The sequence below is a fragment of the Triticum aestivum genome, chromosome 3B (assembly GCF_018294505.1).
Source record: "Triticum aestivum cultivar Chinese Spring chromosome 3B, IWGSC CS RefSeq v2.1, whole genome shotgun sequence".
Taxonomy (NCBI): domain Eukaryota; kingdom Viridiplantae; phylum Streptophyta; class Magnoliopsida; order Poales; family Poaceae; genus Triticum; species Triticum aestivum.
In genome coordinates, this window is record NC_057801.1 from 41,344,647 (window position 1) to 41,364,025 (window position 19,379).

Consider the following 19,379-nt stretch of genomic DNA (forward strand, 5'->3'; position numbering starts at 1 on the left):
ACTCCGTCTGTCCAATAATATAAGATGTTTTATATCCAATATACTCACATATTATATGTAATAATATCTTATATTATGGATGAAGGGAGTAGTTTATCTTATTTAACAATAATAATGCCAATGTTGCGTAGGTGTCCAGTTACCTTTCAAATCTCATATATAAATGCATGCATGTGTCAACCACCTTATTTATATGAGAATCATTTCTTTATCCAATTTATGTCCTTTCATGCAATAGGGTAACTATCCTAACATTTTCTACAAAAAATGAACTAGCATCTTGAAATCGTAAGCTATATTATCTTTTTTTATTTTGTGGGGAAGCTATAATGTCGTGTATGAACCAAGTAAACCCATGCATGTGTTTTTCCCCTTTGTAATTGGATTTTCTTATGCTTATAGCTTCAATGCTACATGAGTCTAGCTACCCTAGGTCAATGAAATAAAATGTCATATGTCCGAATAAATGAAGCTGATATTATATTTAGGATCGCATACGGAATACTACCTCCACCATTGTTAAAAGGAGCATCGTTCACCCCCTTCTCTCTCAAGTCTACACTCTTGTCTCACACAAATATGCATGCAAACACAAGTTGAAGAAAACCCTACTATCATGTATATTTCGAGGTCACAATCTGTATCACTTCTAATCTTCCCATCTCATCAACCAAAAATATTCGTCTAGCTAGTTACTGGAAATGTTGAGATGAGATATCTTCTTGGACTTGTGAGTAGGAACCGGAGGCGCCAGGAAGTTATAAAAAACATGTCGAGATGGTTGGGCTAAGTTCTTCCACATGGAGGTGTGTTGGCAGTCAGCATCATCCCAAAAGTCCAAGACATGTGAGTCATTGATTTTGTTGTATCTAATGGTTGGGAGTACTTCCTAATGAAGGGAATAGAAGAACAAAGCTCTAGCCACTCCACCCCTGTACCATGGTGCATGGGACTGGTGCATGGTATTGTGAAATTCGGGAGAGAGTGACAATGCACGCAACAAGAACACAACATGCAAGAAGAGAGGAAAGTGAAGGAGTGTGATCCTGTCTGGATTTGTGGGATCTGACTAGATAATATTCAAGCTGGTGGTTGGAGACTGAAACGTTCGTGGATTGGCACCAAACTTGGCCGTTCCTTGCTTTGAGTACTTGGATCAGGTTATCTGGTTTGAGGATTGAATCAGTGGAACATATGATTTGCGAGTATATTGCAGTTTTAACACATCATAGGTTTGCTAGACAAATATATTTGGTAGGCAAACGATATCCGATTTAGCTGCAATTTTTAGGGTATATCTAGACCTCATGTGTCTTTTTCTCTATCAAATTTGATGTTGTTTGATTAAGTGGTTCGAGAGCGTTTAGAAAACTTAAAAGGGGATGGAAGATGTGCTTTGATGGAATCATGCCTCTTTTGGGGGTTTTTATTGATGTTTTTCTTATTCTTATAGCAGATCATGGGTCTCTCCTCCATCTGCTGTGGAGCGACCAGCCAGGCCGCGTAGGCAACCAGGTATCGGTCGGGAGTGCGGTGCACGGGACTGGCCAACAAGTCGCCAACCAGGGGAAAGAGCAACGTCGCATCCAACAGCCGACCGCGTCGTCCGTTCCCATCCATTCCGTTTGGGATCTCGTCTGACGATCCACCGACACCGTGGCGTCGGCCTCGGGTGGGCGCGGCCGGTGGAGAGAGATCGCTGGGGGGCGAGTTTCCATGATCACTTTTTTTGTTTGCATGAAAAACTTTTGATTTATTCATCTTCAATCATGATAGTAGAACGAACACTAAAAATAATTAAAATTATATCCAGATCCATAGACCACTGCCCAAACGAAATTAACCAAGACTTGATGCTCCAAGACAAACCGTGTCACTTAGACTATTGCCACTCCAGTGTCTAACAGGAATCCTGCCCGGCCATGCGATGCGAGGTAGGTAAAACCAATGTGGCATGGTTACGTGAATGATCACAATATACTCCCTCCATTTCAAAATATAATGTGTCCACGTTTCTTGAGATTTAACTTTGACCATAAATTTAACCAACGAGATCAACTATAGCATGATCAAAAATTATATCAGTTTTTGGTTTGGTGTACCGGAACCCTTGCATTTTGACAAGTGGACAGGAAGTAATTAATGTGCTCATGCATGTATATTTTTGGCAAACCATGCATGCCGTTCCTTTTCTTCTTTTGGAGAACAAAAAGGCCGCCGGTTTTGCTAATGCTAAGTTGACAGGTTTGGTTTTTAATCTGCTAAGTCTGATTTCTAAACGCTTTCATTTCAGTTTAGTGAAATATAAACTCAAAGTGCAATTTCGGAATAATTTTGGAATAATTTTAGATAATAGAAAGGTCTTGATCGCTTTAGATATAGGCCGGCACACGTTTAAAATTGCTTTTGAGTCGCAAACCGTAGAACAATAGTTCTAGGTGTATTTTCATTATATATTGGGGGGGGGGGGGGGGGGGGCAAATAGAGTGAAAAGAAAATGAGAGATCCCCTAATTAACCAATTCCTGCTCTGGTTATTCTGTTCATTCTTTAAAAGTTATTATCTATCCAACATGCAAATTGTGCTGAAAGCTTCTCCTTTATTTTGAGTTGCAGTAATATAAGGTCTACTTTGAGGTAATATCTGCCGAGCAGCAGGGGCACCGTGCGCAGGGAAAGTTGGGGCCTCCGCCGCCAGCACAACACGAGCAAGGCCGCCTTCTTTCCCTTGCCACCATACACGCAACACACGCTTGTAAGCAGGAGTAGAACAACAATTGTTCCAATGCAATTGTTGTTTCTTGTAATGAGATACTAACATACAGTAGTAACTTACCATGCATATTATAGTTTTGATTGCACTACGCCATGCATTATAGGCTTGGTTGCGCTACGGCACAGTGGTTGACCTGTTACCAATCACTAGTTAATAACTAGTGTGTACGACGTTGACATGGAGTGGATTAAGATTGTAAATTAGTTTGTTTTCATATGGGATCATGAGAGCCAGATGTACAGGCATACCTTTTCGTCTCCCCCACCGGCCGCGCAAGCTCGTCCATATTGTACTATACTAAATACATATAATTCGCTCCTATCGACTGTTGCAAGCTTGGAGCATCTTCCATGATTGAACCTTGTAGTAGATCACTTAATCTAGCTAGCGGCGTCTGTATGTCGACGAAAGAGACCGCTGTTTTGGATGCTCGATCAGGACGATGACAACCTAACACCTAACCGTGACATGGAAGCTTTAACTAGCTATCCCGCGAACTCCATAAATCACGCTCGACTAGAGTATTATCTGCCCTGGATGAGGTACGTAGAGAAGAACAAATTGCAAGTTGTTTATGAACAAATTGAAGAGCAATCGAACAGCAGGTTGGAGGCAATCATGCATGCAGTGGGCGGTGAGGCGAGGTGTACGTGGATCCTACAGGGAAAGCGCTCGTTCCCGGTGTGTGTCCTCCGACAAGCTCGTCCTTGCGGTGACTCATCCAGTCATCCTCCCCACTATTCTATGATGATCGAGAGACGGTGATTCGTCCAGCTAGATAGTTTGGAGTGGTGTGGACACGGGGCGCCACGTCGGAGAGGTACTTGTGGCACTGTTCCGCCGGGGTCGGCACGCGACGGCAGGACCGTTTCGTACGGCTGCGTACGTGTATGCGTGGGCGTGGGACGTGGCAACTTGTAGGAGTAGGACCGGAGCACATGCATATCCAGTATCTGACTTCATTTCTTGCGGACTCTAAGGCCCATCTTTTCTCAGAAAGAAAAAGAACTCCAAGGCCCAGCCCATCAGCAAAAATAGAAAGAAAAAAGCGGACAAGAGCGGCGGCGGTGTGGTCCGTCCTCGTTCCGGCGTACCCGCACGTGTCGCGGCACGGCAGACGCCACCGCCCTCCCGTGGCACCCAACCACAACTCCTGCTCCGGCACCCCCTTCCCTCCCCAGCCTTCTCCACCGCTCTCCCTCCCCCCTCGTCGGCGGCGAAAATCTCCGGATCCATCCCGGCCTCCGTTCCATCGCCACCCTCTCCACCCGCAAGGGTTTAATTCTGAGGTGACGCGCACCGCTCCCCAAATTCCTTTCTTTTTTCCGTCCTAAATAAAATCACGCCATTTTGTGTTCTAGGGTTTTGATCCCCCACCGCATCTGTGTTTTATTTCATCTGTTTTCGGTTTCTTGTTCTGAGACGAGGAGGGTTTAGCAGCCCCGGCTCCCCTGCGCTGGGGTTTTAAGCCATCCATCCGTGAATCGACAGCGTCACTGTCGCACTTTCCTGTCCAGATTCAGTTCCGGTGCTCCGTGATGCGAACGGAAATGCAGTGAAATAACCGTGCTACTGCTTAAACTGATGCCTTCCTGCTTGCCTTGGCTGCTTCAGGGGAATTTCCGAGCATTTCCTGCCTGCCTACGGCGTAAATACAGGTCTGCGGGCTGTCCTGCTTCGTCTCGCGGTCTTCGATGCGTGGTGGAGGCAACACGGTGAGACCAAGGATCCAACTCTGCTATTTATATATTCTATGCCACACAACTCTGCATTGCATTGCCCGCATAATAGTACAGCTCTACATTGGATCTCTGCTCTAGTATTGCTCGGCAAAGATTGCCCAGCTGGGGATTGTGCTGTGCGTGCTCTATGAGTTCAGTAAGTTGTAGTTGCGCGCGCCATCTAAATTGACGAGTTCTTTTCATCGCGGATAATATAGTCGGTGAGGTTTTATTTATCCATTCAGAAAGCCTGCTACTGCGTCTGAATTACTGCTTATATTTAGACTATGGAGTATTACTGTAGCTACTCGAGACATATTTCGTCGGGACATGATGATGTTGCCATAAGAACGAGAACAATACTAGCAAAGATTGCTAGTATTGTTCTCGTTCTTATTGCTCGGCAAAGATTGCAACCTAGATCCTGTACATTTTTGTGGTACTGTAGCTACTCGAGACATATTTCGTCGGGACATGATGATGTTGCCATAAGAACGAGAACAATACTAGCAGGCCTAGCATATTCTGATAATCCATTCAAGGATGCAGCCAGCTTCTTCAGTCGGATTTGCACCATGGCGCAGTTTGCTTACGTTGAGAGAGCTGCTGCCTGCTGATATTCGCCATTTATATATTTTCTTATAGCAGAACTGCTCACAGACCACTGAGGTTCTTGGCACACCGGTTTCTGTCCAGCAGGATAGGATGCAGCAGGTTCAGCACACGGTTCAGACGCACGGATATGGACTGGCCAGAAAGCACACTTATGACTGGGTCGTTCTTACGCTCCTAGCTGCGGCCGTGGTCGTCTTGCATTATGCTCCGCCGTTTAATCGGTTCGTTGGGAAGGATATGATGGCTGATATTAGGTACCCGGTGAAACAGAGTACTGTGCCAGCATGGGCTGTTCCTGTACGTTTCTGAACCTCTACAATTTCATAGCCAGATGTAATCTTATACTCTCCCATCTCTGATATTGGGTATTGGACCTCTTAACAGGTAATCTCTATGCTGTGTCCAGTGCTTGTTTTCGTAGCGGTGTATGTTGCTAGAAGGGACGTCTATGACCTTCACCACGCAACGCTAGGTGATTGATTCTGTTTATGTTTTCATCTGATGATTCTGTTCTTCTCTGCACTTAGATCTGGTTTATGAATACTGAGTGACACATTCATGCATGGAAAATGCAGGTGTTATTTTCGCTGTGCTGATCACTGCCGCGTTCACTGATGTGATAAAGACTGCAGTAGGGAGACCAAGGCCAGACTTCTTTTGGCGGTGTTTTCCTGATGGAAGGCAGGTATGAATTTTCCGACTTCTGTATGTCCGTATAGTTCCATACTTTAAAGCATTGGCATGCCTCATTGCTAGGTAAAATTAACATGGCACTTTACTGGCTTGCTGTCTCAGGTATATGATCAAGTGACAGGTGGTGTGATTTGCCATGGCGAGAAAGGTTTCTTAACCGATGGGCGCAAGAGTTTTCCTAGTGGACACACGTCGTGTAAGTTTGTACCCTTACGTGCATGTCTACACTAGATGCGATGTTGATGGATAGAGCTCTCTGAGTTAAATTGTCAACAATTGCTGCATACCTATTGTAGCTTAAATTTTACTAGCTTATCTCTTTCTTTTTTAGTGCTATAAACTTGGACTTGACTTGATAGTCTGGATACCGATGCTTTATATTATGTAGTTATCTCAAGTTGATACTGTGAATAATCATATCACTTCCATTGTTTCCTCCAAAATAGAGTTGCACTACGGTCATACTGCATGCACAGTCAGTATTTAACAGAATTTGCATTGCAGGGTCTTTTGCTGGACTTGGATTTTTGTCACTATACTTATCTGGCAAAATTAAGGCGTTTGATCGCAAAGGTCATGTGGCAAAACTTTGCATCGTGATTCTTCCTCTTCTTCTTGCTTCGCTTGTTGGGGTTTCTAGAATAGACAACTATCGGCACCACTGGGAGGATGTGCTTGTCGGTGGCCTGATTGGTTTGTGCTTCTTCCCCACTCTCTTCACAAATGCATGGCATCCTGTGGCCTTCAGTAACCATGTTTAATCGATGCATTTCAGGATATATCATGGCAGTGCTGTGCTATCTGCACTTCTTTCCTCCTCCATATCACCATCAAGGTTGTTCAATCTCCACAAAAATAATGCAAATTTCTTCTGCTATTAGTTCAGTTTCTTGTTTAGGTATTATCAATATATCATTTGATATTGTATTTTTTTCTGTTTGAACTGACAATCTCTTTTTTGCCTACAAGGTTGGGGTCCCTATGCGTACTTCCACATGCTGGAAGAGCTTGAGGTGCACAATTCAAATAATGCACAAAACCAGCAGTCTGCAGGTGAGCATCATATCGGATTGACCGGCCAACACCATAACGGGAGATCAAGAAATGATTTGGAATCTGGAAGTGTGTAACTCACCCCTCTGTGGAACCGACTAGCATACCTTGTACAGTAAGCATGCGTTAAAAACTTTTTTATGTGTGCACTAAGCAAGTATTAGGAGTTTAGAACTAGATATGTGCTATCTCCCCCTCATGTTTGTGTACAAAAGTCACTCGCTCAGTATATTCTGACCTAGTTGTTCTAGGGCCACCTGTTGTATCTAAATGATGTGTTAACGTCGTAGACCGTGTGAGTGGCTGGTGGACGTACTGAGTACGAACTTATTCCGCTGTTCAACAAGCACAACTGAGCGATGATAATGACAAGCATATCTAGAGCCATTGAACATTCTCTATCAGGTTGCACCACCGCCCAGAGTAGCTAGTGGTCCAGTGGCTCTGTATCTATCAATTCATAGGCAAAAGGCGCAAACTTATACTGACTGACTGTATTTATTCCCCGTCCTTGGTCTTATTCCAAGCTGGGAAGAAGAGATCGACACGGATCAATGATCTTAGTTGTTGAGCTAGAGGCAAAAGGCAGCAGATCCCTGAAATCTCTGCTTTACACCATGAGGGCGACCGCTGCCAGCTCTGTGATTCTGTGTTATGTTAATCTTGCTGAAAACATTCCTAAGTGTTGTTAAATATGCTTCTGTCGCACGCACACCCGAAAAAGCTACGCGCTTCGGTATCTGTATTTTATAGGTTTCAACAAAGCGGTATTCGCTTCTTCGGTAGAAGTGCACTGAGCATCCCAATGCGTGTCTTTAGCCAGAAACCAATAATGTCTTTTTTTTTTGCGGGTACAATAATGCCATTTCAGGTGGCATGATTGGCACTTTAACAGCAGTGAAAACAACTAGATTGCGACCGGATTCTTCCACTTTCGTTTTTTTACTTTTCTTTCAAGAGCGCAGACCACGGAAGAAAAGGAAGTGTCCCTTGTTTAATCTGATGCGGTCGCCATAATTAAGGTAAGTTCTTACCATCTAGGTAACTTTCAATATGCTCTGGTTCCTCTTCAGCACGGGGCAAGAGGCTGAAGGAATAATTGGAAGAAAGTCGATTAACTTTCAGGTTGTGCTACTGGACCTGCACAGGTATATGCATAGAAATGAAAATGCTATCGAAAATATGATTCATGGGTAGATCTGCACTTTCCTTTTCTAAGAACTAAAACTGCCGGTGTTAACATGATAGAGTTGTGGAAAGCAAACTGAAAAGAAAGCGAAGTGCAAGAAGGTAGGGTCCTTTTTGTTTAAAGGACATTCTTTTTTGTTTCTTTGAAAACTTCCAAGATAGAGCGAGTTGTTCATTACCTAGAAAAACAGAGTGAGTTTACATCTGTCACTTTATTCTCTGATTTGCTGGCAGAAGCTTTGTCTATGGGGTATCTGCTTTAACCTCATCTTGTTGTCAAAATTTCAATGCATGCACATATGGGCGACTTCCTCGCGCATTCCGTGACATAAGATGTGTGTTACTGATTATGTCACACCAGTGATGAAACATAATAAGTGAACAGCTCTTCTTTTTGGAAAACTGTCGGGTAAATAATACTCCCTCTGTCCCAAAATAAATGACTCGACCTTGTATTAATTTTGTACTAAAGCTAGTACAAAGTTGAGTGACTTATTTCGAGACGGAGGGAGTACTAGTCTATATATGGTTTTAGCAGCTGGTATGTTCAGCAAATATGCTGATTCGGTGCAAGATTTCGCCGAGCTCTGTTCCAAGCAATGGATGATCTGCCAACAAGCAATAAACATCTTTCCTGCTGCTCAGTGATTCACAATGTTTGTGAGGAAAGTGAAAGGGGAAAACACCACACAGTGAAAACAGAGAATATCTGAGATTCGGCAATGCTTTCTTTCACCACACAGTGAAAACACCACACCATTTTTGAGATTTGGCAATGCTTTCTTTCACTTGATACGTATATGATACAAGGCGAAAGTAGCGGCGGCTAAAATTACAAGAAACTACACAAACAGACTGGTACAGGTAAAAACCATCTGCCAGCAAAAGCTTCCTGGAGCTGCTGGACCTTCTCCCTGCAGTACAAAACATGGAGTCTCTCTCTCAAAATCCACAGCCTCCGGTTCGTCTCAGACACACTCTATGCTCCCTTTCGGCAGATTGGAAGACGACTGACCAAAACCCAAACATACAAGAATAGGAAAAAAAGGACAGAGCTACTGAACAAAACAGAGTGAAAAGAGAGGGAGGGGTTGATGGGATGAAGTGCCACCATGCTATGCCAGCCAATCCTAACGACTAGCCAGTACCTGACGAGGGTGGTGGTGGTGGCAATCCATGGCGGCGTTCTTGTCCCTGTGATCGGCCGCAGCAGCCTCGTGGTGGCGCGCCGTGTAGGCGCGGTTGCCGGTGTCGTCGCCGACCTTATTGTGGTGCCACACGGGGTGCCTCGGCGGCGTCTCGGTGCCAGCCTTGTCTTGCAAGTAGGCGGCGTGGTCGGCTTTTGGCGCGCCGTCGTGGTAGGCATCGTGGACGACGGCGGGCGGCTGTTCCTGTTGGTACACCGGTGACGGCACTGGCGCGGACCAGTAGCCGCCGCCTCTGCTGCGGGCGCGGCCGCCGTAGTCGTCCCGCCTGCGGCCGCCAAAGCACGAGCCGAACTCCAGGCACATTTTTGGTTGCGGGTGGTGACTGGCGCTGGGTGCTTCTTTTTGTTTGCTCGTGTGTGCTGGGGGGCTACTGGTGGTAGTGGGAAGCTGCAAGCACTATCCTGGAAGTAGCTGCTGGGGTGGGTATCAGCGGTGGTGTTGATGGCAGTGTTGGTGTGGTGGGTGATATATTATACTCGGGGCCGAGAAGAGAGCTCGTGCTGGACGCGACGTGTGCGTACGAAGCCAAGCGAGGTGAAAGCTCCGTATGAAAAGGGGTGGGTGGGTTTAGGTCCCGATCGATCAGGCTCATCGTCGACACGTCTCCGCGCCCTCTCATGTCGCTGTTTAGGTCCGGGTCGATCAGTTTCGTCCAACTTGCCGGACTACGGTCTCCACGGCCGGTCAACCGTGCGAATCATGGAGGGAGGGCAAATCGTTTCCTCTGGAGGACCAAGGAAAGGATGGACTGGCGTTTACTATCGTTTTGGGGGCTGTGGATAATAATAGTTCTTGTTGGAATGTTGGACTGGCCGGTCGGCGTACCGTGTTTCCGTTTCAAGCTTTCAACACGGCGCGCCTGGGGCAGGCAACAACGACGTTGGACTCTTCATTAACTGATTTGCACGAAATATGCTGCTCACTAGATTCTTTTACGCGTAGAAAATAGACAATTTTGCGTGAAAATACAAATAAATACTTTCTGTAAGCATTTGTTACTGGTGGCGGAATCGAATGCGGGCCGAGTGTTGTTAAGCCTAAGTTAATGATGTTGTTGGGGGAGGGGAGAGGTCCCTGCTAGTTCCCCGGTCCTGTTATCTACTCAAAGTGGGTCATCTATTTTGGAACGGAGAGTTAGTATAAAGTTGGGTCATCTATTTTGGAACGGCGGGAGTAAAAGGCAACCTTAGAAATGTTTAGGGTGTGTTTGACAACCGTTTCAATGCAGCCTGGCTCAACGAAGCCTGACTCATACTCATCGGAGGCTGGTTGAGGAAATACAGGCGAAAAACTAACACATGCACATTGTTTGGTTGCCCGCATCTAGGTCTCTCGTGTTAGGGGAGTAATTTTGGCATAGTGTTTAGTTTCCTGCATTGGCTCGGCTCATGAAACTACATGGTGTTTGGTTGTATACGCAACATAGGATTAAGAGTTAACACTTACACTTAACACACGCAGTTACACCGTGCCTCGCGACTGCGGTGGACGGTTCCCGCGGCGCCACGTCCGACACGACGGGCACGAAGTCTCGGGCGAGCGTTCCTGCTGGCGCAACGGTGAACTGGTTGCTAGCGTCGCGTCGCCACCGCTAAGAAAGTCCACGCGGAGGAGCGTAGAGGCAGAGGACAGGGGAGAAGAAATGCAGTGTGTGTCAGACCAGGACGACTGCGGTGGATGGTGACCACGACGACTGCGGTGGATGGTGACCACGACGCCGCGTCCGACATGACAAGCATGGAGTCTCGGCCTCTCCGGCGAGCAATCCTGCCGATGCCACGGCACACTAGTTGCTAGCGTCGTCGTCGCAGACAAAGTCCGTGTGGAGGAGCGCTAAGGCATATGACGGGGGAGAAGAAATGCAATATGCGCGTAATGCATCGTCACCGCGGTAGGATCTTGAAAAAGAAACTTGCAACATGAATATCATGAGGAACTGCAAGATTAGGCTACTGGCCAAAGGAAATTTCAAACGGTCGATCGTGCGCGACGAATCTGACAAAATTCATCCAAAATAGCTTCTAATGTGAACACAAAATTGAGCATTTACGGTCGACGAAACCACGAACAAATCCCCATAACATCGATGTGCATCTTTCTCATGTAGAGCTTATCTTGAATCGAAGCACCGTTGTGTTGATTAGAGAGGAGAAGAAAGAAAGGAGATTAGGAAGTAGTTTAGTGGAGGCAAAAAAAGAAACACGTACACAGCTTGCATCCTCGTGCAAGGGGCCCACACATGTGTGCTCGCTGTGCATTGCTCGGGCCTAGCTCTCCAAAACTGCCGATTCAGGCGTTGGGACTGGCTCGGAGGTGCTTTAAAATTTATGCCATGCACGCCGAATAGTATATGCAGGCAACTTATCAACTCGTTTCCTTACCTAACTGGCCTGGTTGGGCCTTATACGGGCAACCAAACACACCAATAATGCCTCGTCTCTGCACTCAAGTACACAACTCAAACACGTGAAGTTGAAACACATACATCATCGTGGAGGTCCGCAAACGGAATGGCCCGGGCGATGGTCTGTGCCCTCTCTATGGGATATCTGAGGATTACAACAACATCTTCTTCACATGCGTTGCAGCCCAGTTTCTTTGGAGCTGCTTCCGGGAGGCCGTGGATGGGAATTGGTGTCACTCCAACTTCCCGGATCTCTTCGACGAGATCCAGGCCTCCTCCCGGTCCAATCGCCACATTAGGTGGCTTGAGATTGGTGTCCTAGCTTGTGTTGGGGAACGTAGTAATTTCAAAATTTTCCTACGCACACGCAAGATCATGGTGATGCATAGCAACGAGAGGGGAGAGTGTTGTCCACGTACCCTCGTAGACCGAAAGCGGAAGCGTTATGACAACGCGGTTGATGTAGTCATATGTCTTCACGATCCGACCGATCCAAGTACCGAACGTACGGCACCTCCGAGTTCAGCACACGTTCAGCTCGATGACGATCTCCGGACTCCGATCCAGCAGGGTGTCGGGGACGAGTTCCGTCAGCACGATGGTGTCGTGACGATGATGATGTTCTACCAACGCAAGGCTTCGCCTAAGCACCGCTACTATATGACCGAGATGGAATATGGTGGAGGGGGGCACCGCGCACGGCTAAGGAACGATCATGAAGATCAACTTGTGTGTCTAGAGGTGCCCCCTGCCCCCGTATATAAAGGAGCAATGGGGGAGGCCGGCCGACCCTAGGGGTGCGCCAAGGAGGGGGGAGTCCTCCTCCTAGTGGGAGTAGGACTCCCCTTTCCTAGTCCAACTAGGAAGGAGGAAGGGGGAAGGAAAGAGAGGGAGAGGGAGAGGGAAAGAGGAGCCGCGCCCCCTCCCCTAGTCCAATTCGGACTCCTCATGGGAGGGGGCGCGCCACCTCCTGGGCTGCTGCCCTCTCTCTCCCCTCAGGCCCACTAAGGCCCAATACTTCCCCGGGGGGTTCTGGTAAGCCCTCCGGCACTCCGGTTTTCTCCGAAATCACCCGGAACACTTTCGGTGTCCGAATATAGTCATCCAATATATCAATCTTTATGTCTCGACCATTTTGAGACTCCTCATCATGTTCGTGATCACATTCGGGACTCCGAACAACCTTCGGTACATCAAAACTTATAAACTCATACTAAAACTGTCATCGTAACGTTAAGCGTGCGGACCCTACGGGTTCGAGAACTATGTAGACATGACCTAGAACTGTTTCCGGTCAATAACCAATAGCGGAACCTGGATGCTCATATTGGCTCCTACATATTCTACGAAGATCTTTATCGGTCAAAACATACGTTCTTCCCTTTGTCACCGGTATGTTACTTGCCCGAGATTTGATCGTCGGTATCCAATACCTAGTTCAATCTCGTTATCGGCAAGTCTCTTTACTCGTTACGTAATGCATCATTCCGTAACTAACTCATTAGCTACATTGCTTGCAAGGCTTATAGTGATGTGCATTACCGAGAGGGCCCAGAGATACCTCTCCGACAATCGGAGTGACAAAACCTAATCTCGAAATATGCCAACTCAACATGTACCTTTGGAGACACCTGTAGAGCTCCTTTATAATCACCCAGTTACGTTGTGACGTTTGGTAGCACACAAAGTGTTCCTCTGGTAAACGGGAGTTGCATAATCTCATAGTTGTAGGAACTTTTGTATAAGTCATGAAGAAAGCAATAGCAACATACTAAACGATCAAGTGCTAGGCTAACGGAATGAGTCAAGTCAATCACATCATTCTCCTAATGATGTGATCCCGTTAATCAAATGACAACACATGTCTATGGTTAGTAAACATAACCATCTTTGATTAATGAGCTAGTCAAGTAGAGGCATACTAGTGACATTATGTTTGTCTATGTATTCACACATGTATAATGTTTTCGGGTAATACAATTCTAGCATGAATAATAAACATTTATCATGATATGAGGAAATAAATAATAACTTTATTATTGCCTCTAGGGCATATTTCCGCCGTAGTCGTCCCGCCTGCGGCCGCCGAAGCACGAGCCGAACTCCAAGCACATTCTATAGGTGGCGAGTGGTGACTGGCACCGGGTGCTTCTTTTTGTCTACTTCCTCCTGGAAGTAGCTGCTGGGGTGGGTATCAGTGCAGTGGTGGTGTTGATGGCCCTGAAACTGAGAGTGTTGGTGTGGCGGGTGAGGGTGATATATATTCATGGATGAGAAGAGAGCTCGTGCTGGGCGCGACGTGTGCGTAAGAAGCCAAGCGAGGCGAAAGCTCCGTATGAAAATGGGGTGGGTGGGTTTAGGTCCCGATCGATCAGGTTCATCGTCGACACGTCTCTCCGCCCACGGATGTCGCTGTTTAGGTCCCGGTCGATCAGGTTCGTCCAACTTGCCGGACTCCGGTCTCCAGGGTCTGTCAACCGTGCGAATCATGGAGGGCAAACCATTTCCTCTGGAGGGATGGACTGGCGTTTACTATCGTTTTGGGGGCTGTGGATAATAATAGGTCTTTGTCGGAATGTTCCACTGGCCGGTCGTCGTACCGTGTTTCCGTTTCAAGCTTTCAACACGGCGCACCAGGGGCGGGCAACAACGACGTTGGACTCTTCATTTTCTGATTTGCACGAAATATGCTGCTCACTAGATTCTTTTACCCGTAGAAAATAGACAAATACGCGAAAATACAAATAAATACTTTCTGTAAGCTCTTGTTAGCGGTGGCGGAATGGAATGCGGGCCGAGCGTTGTTGAGCTTAAGTTAATGATGTTGTTGGGGGAGGGGAGAGGTCCCTGCTAGTTCCCCGGCCCTGTTATCTAAAGGGCAACCTTAGAAATATTTGGGGTGTGTTTGACAGCTGTTTCAGTGCAGCCTCAACGAAGCCCGACTCATTCTGAGGCTGGCTGAGGAAATACAGGCGAAAAACTAACACAGGCACATTGTTTGGTTGCCCCCATCTAGGTCTCTCGTATTAGGGGAGTAATTTTGGCATAGCGTTTAGTTGCCTGCATTGACTCGGCTCATAAAACTATATGGTGTTTGGTGTATACGCAGCATATGATTAAGAGCTAACACTTACACTTAACACACGCAGTTACACCGTGCCTCGCGAGTGCGGTGGACGGTTACCGCGGCGCCATGTCCGACACGACGGGCTCGGAGTCTCGAGCGAGCTTTCCTGCTGGCGCAGCGGCGAACTGGTTGCTAGCGTTGAGGCTGAGGATGGGGGAGGAGAAATGCAGTGTGTCTGTCAGACCAGGACGACTCGGTGGACGGTGACCGTGGCGCCGCGTCCAACATGACGAGCATTGAGTCTCGGGGCGAGCAATCCTGCCGGTGCCGTGGCGAACTAGTTGCTAGCATCGTCGTCGCAGAGAAAGTCCGTGTGAAGGTGCGCTGAGGTAGATGACGGGGGAGAAGAAATACAGTATGCACGTAATGGCGTCGTCACTGCAGTAGAATCTTCGAAAAAGAAACTTGCAACACGAATATCATGAGGAAGTTCAAGATTAGGCTACTGGCCAAAGGAAATTTCAAACGGTCGATCGTGCGCGACGAATCTGACAAAATTCATTCAAAATTGCTTCAAATGTGAACACAAAATTGAGCATTTACGGTCGACGAAACTACAAATAGATCGCCTAAATGGAACCGTAATATCGATATGCATCTTATTCATGTAGAGCTTATCTTGAATCGAAGCACCAGTGCGTTGATTATAAGGGAGAAGGAAGAAAGGAGATTATGAAGTAGTTTAGTGGAGGTAGAAGAAGAAGCACATACACAGCTTTGCATCCCATGTGCGCTCGCTGTGCATCGTTCGGGCCTAGCTCTCCAAAACTGTTGATTCGGGCGTTAGGCCTGGCTCGGAGGTGCTTTAAAATTAATCAACCAGTTTCCTTACCGAGCTGGCCTGGTTGGGCCTTATCCAGGCAACCAAATATGCCATTAATGCCTCGTCTCTGCACTCAAAGAAGTACACAACTCAAACACATGAAGTTGAAACGCATCCATCATTGTGGAGGTCCACAAACGGAATGGCATGGGCGATGGTATGTGCCCTCTCTCTGGGACGACTGTGTAGAAGTGCTTGCTCTAGCCAATGCAACCAAAAAACCGATCTGATGGAAGAGACTAGGCAACACATTATACGTCAACACTTCCCCTCACGTGTGGCTCCCTCAGGCCTAAACGTGGACCGAAAGTGGGTTGCAATTTAATTGCGCCAGCCGGGTCTTGAACTCGAGACCTCTTGGTTCCGATACCATGTAGAAGTGCTTGCTCTAGCCAATGCAACCAAAAAACCGATCTGATGGAAGAAACTAGGCAGCACATTATACGTCAACAGACTGAGGATTCCAACCACATCTTCTTCGCATGCGTCGCCGCCCAGTTTCTTTAGAGCTGCTTCCGGGAGGCCATGGGTGGGAATTGGTGCCACTCCAACTTTCCCGATCTCGTTGCCGAGATCCAGCCCCCCCTCCCCCCCCCGGCCCATTCGCCACATTAGGTGGCTTGAGATTGGTGTCCTAACTTGGACCCTATGGACCGTTCGCAATAAGCTTGTGATCTAGCTATTCCTCTCCGATGTGCTTCTGATGCGGGCTTCAAACTTTGTGGTTACTTGCAGCTCTGGCGGCCGCTTAGCCACCCGCAGGATCGGGACGCCATCAACTCCTTCATTGGCGTTCTTCGCCAGATGGCCCTCTGCTTGGTGCCTCCGCTACCTCCGGCACCACCCGAGCCGGATTAGCTCCCCTTGGGGTGTATCGTTTCTTTGTTTTCCTTTTAGGGCTTGTTGAGTCGTTCCCTCAGCAGAACCTTCGTACTTTCGTATGTGTGTGTGTGATGTGAACTTTTTTGTTCTCTGTTGCTTGGGCGGTTTGCTTTATATATAAAGCAGGGCGGAAGTCTTTTTCGTAACACATACATCATTTGGAAAAAGGAAGTACACAAACATGGTAACACAACTGCATACGGAGCGATACATCCTCCATGTTCATCAAAGCTCACGGACTATCAGAACACTGACTTCATCAAGACAGATAAAACATGATTTTTTACATTGGTGGTCTACACGGCCATGTCTTCGCAAACATACTTGCTAAGCAATCGGAACGGCTGCGAGAAAATCCACTTCAATTGCAAACAATGCATTAGTCATGATACAAAACACAGTTTGGACGCATCTTGTGGTTAGAGCGTCTTCTATATCCGTCCCAAACGACCGGGCGGGCTATCCGGTCAGTGTCCGGACGCAAATATGTCATCCAACCAGCCTCCTCATAGCCAGTCCAAATGCCTAGACTGACCAGCATTCCTCATATTCAGCCTAAATCTGAGGTGGATAAGGGGATGCCTCGACATGCCCGGGCACGTCCGCCATTTCAGACTGGCTGGGAGGGCCCACTCCAATTCACCTGTATTCACCCCCCGTCCTCGGTAGCGCTGAAGGTCAATGCCACCGGACGACGCCACCGGACTTGGCAAAATTACAGTCATCGATGTACCCTTTCGGATTCAGACGAACATGTTGAAAACGATTTTAAAAAAGTAAAAAAGCCAGTCCATCAATGCTCTCTTTGTAAGGAATATGGACCGTCATGATGAATCTTCTCTGTTTATAAACATAGAAGATTCATAATGACAGTCCACAACCTTCAGAAATTATATGTTGATGATCGAGGCTTACCGCTTTGGGAGTAGTCGGCTATTTAAGCTGGTCGCGTCCCTCTTCGCGTGGCGAGGTGAGACTAAGCATGCCCGGCACATAGGCTCTGTCAAGCCGGATGCACCCAAATGGTCCAAAAATACTACTGGTTTAGTCCCACCTCGTGGCAGGACGTGGGCGTCAACCGACTTAAATGGCCGTGCCGGCGGACAGCGGTAAGCTTCTCTCTTGTTGCATTAGGTCCATTAATTTTTTCTGTGTGAACGAGGTATCTTGACACTAGATTGCATTTCATCAACTAATGATTGGTCATCGAATTTCAAGTTCATCTCGTTCATATACATTGATAGCCCTACTACAATGAAAGAGCTTTTTAAATTGATTAATGACTGGGAGAACCGAAATTGTTGAACTACTGAATTTTTGTTGTATGATCATTGTGCATGAATTTGAAGGTCAAGATTTGAGGGTCGGGGTTGTAGACAGGGCCGAATTGGACCTGCCCAGCGCTGTCTGCGGGCGCATAGGGGCATGAATTAGGTATTTCTAATTATAGATGCACTTAGGGAGTAGATTGGATGAAGGTTAAGACTTCGATTCAGCCGACGCTTCTCTGCCTTACTGTTTTGTACCATTCTCTATCTTACTATTTTTGGTAAAAATGAACTAGTCTTCCTCTCTACTTGTTACAATAGTGAGTGTACATTGATGTAGGATACCGCCCGCAATTAACCCATCTAGGTGGCATTTGACCTTTATTTATTGTGCGCTTTTCTTTATACTCACAACATTGAAACCGCATCAGCTACATTCAGGTCATGGAAACAACAAGGCGGACATCTGGATGTAAGAGATAGCTGATATTTTGGACCATGTGTGAACTACCATCTTCATTGTCAATAAAAGGCCCTATGTTCACGCCCCTTCCCCTCTCAGCTCTCCACATCTCACACAAATAACCTTGCGAATCCAATGTCAGTGGTCATAGTCTAGTGTGTATAATGGGAGTTCCAGATTAATCTCTGCTTCTCAACCAAAAGTAGTAGTCTAATAGCTGGAAATCTAGAGATGGAATTCCTTCTTGGGATCTCACGCGTAGGAGTTGGAGGCATCGGAAATTTAGCGGGGATATCTTGATAGGATGATGCGCAGGACACACACAAACACAAGTCTTCCCACCTCATTTGTTGTTGTTTAGGTCCCGGTCGATTAGGTATGTCCAACTACTAATGCACATCCTCTTCAAGTTGGACCTATGCTCGTCTCGTCTCTTTAAGATACATCACTAAGTGTTGGTGCTATTAGCTAGTGCGTTGGGATTGTGCTCCCATGGTCAACTGTGTGAATAACGTATCAGAGGCCGGTACAATCAAGAGCGCGCCCGTGGGGTAGTTTGCTCCGTGTGCAATGACTCGTGGGACACAGTTCCACGACATCATCGATTTATTCCTGAGGCTGGGTTTGGCCATGCTTGGGATGGTTTGTGCGTCCACTAAAGGTGTGTCCTATGTCTATTGCTTTGTCGGCATCAGGACTAAGTGAGGGTTGGCAATGCTCCATCCCTCCATGTTCACAATCCTCAGTTCCTCACCGATCTAAGCATGCTTTTTCTAAGACAATTATATTTTTAACCTAACATCTTATCTAGAGCTCGTAAGGTCACCGAGACGACCAGTTCGGGTCCGAGGTGATCCAAGGGCTCCCTTGATACTTCTCCCGAGCTAGGGTCCGGAGAACGTGAAGTCCCATCTGAAGGGAGAATATCCAGCTCGAGGGATCCGGAGACCCAAACATACTTAGTTTTCAACATAGGGAGGGAAGTGTCGTCGGCTTGTTCCTCAACGACCGCTACCAGGTGGGTGATCGGTGGGTGATGAATTTCCCTCTGGTCAGGCTTGAGCCCGATCCGATCATAATCCATAGAGACCCCCAGGGCGGCGATGTGGTCCAGCAGTTCGTTCAAGGACGAAACATTTGCCGGATCCATCTTGTCGAA

The 19,379-nt window shown here is 47.0% G+C and overlaps 1 protein-coding gene across 2 annotated transcripts; it reads left to right on the forward strand.

Moving 5' to 3' along the window:
- Nucleotides 1–3,778: 3,778 nt before the first annotated feature.
- On the forward strand, nt 3,779–7,515 carry LOC123064614 (lipid phosphate phosphatase 2). Of its 2 annotated transcripts, none has more exons than XM_044488059.1 (9): nt 3,779–4,064; nt 4,390–4,490; nt 5,193–5,408; nt 5,496–5,583; nt 5,687–5,796; nt 5,907–6,000; nt 6,309–6,497; nt 6,580–6,639; nt 6,774–7,515. In XM_044488059.1, exons 2-9 carry the CDS (start codon nt 4,470–4,472, stop codon nt 6,932–6,934), a joined length of 939 nt encoding a protein of 312 aa, XP_044343994.1. In that variant the 5' UTR covers nt 3,779–4,064; nt 4,390–4,469; the 3' UTR covers nt 6,935–7,515. The 2 variants fall into 2 exon arrangements, with proteins under 2 accessions (XP_044343994.1, XP_044343995.1); XM_044488060.1 differs by having other exon boundaries at nt 5,196–5,408; nt 6,774–7,514.
- The last annotated feature ends 11,864 nt before the right edge of the window (nt 7,516–19,379 follow it).

Excerpts from the sequence above, each read along its gene's own strand:
- LOC123064614 (XM_044488059.1), top strand. The coding sequence starts at position 4,470 with ATGCGTGGTGGAGGCAACACG. Across the intron at positions 5,797-5,906 it reads GTTTTCCTGATGGAAGGCAG|GTATATGATCAAGTGACAGG; the intron begins GTATGAATTTTC and ends TTGCTGTCTCAG. Across the intron at positions 6,001-6,308 it reads TCCTAGTGGACACACGTCGT|GGTCTTTTGCTGGACTTGGA; the intron begins GTAAGTTTGTAC and ends TTTGCATTGCAG.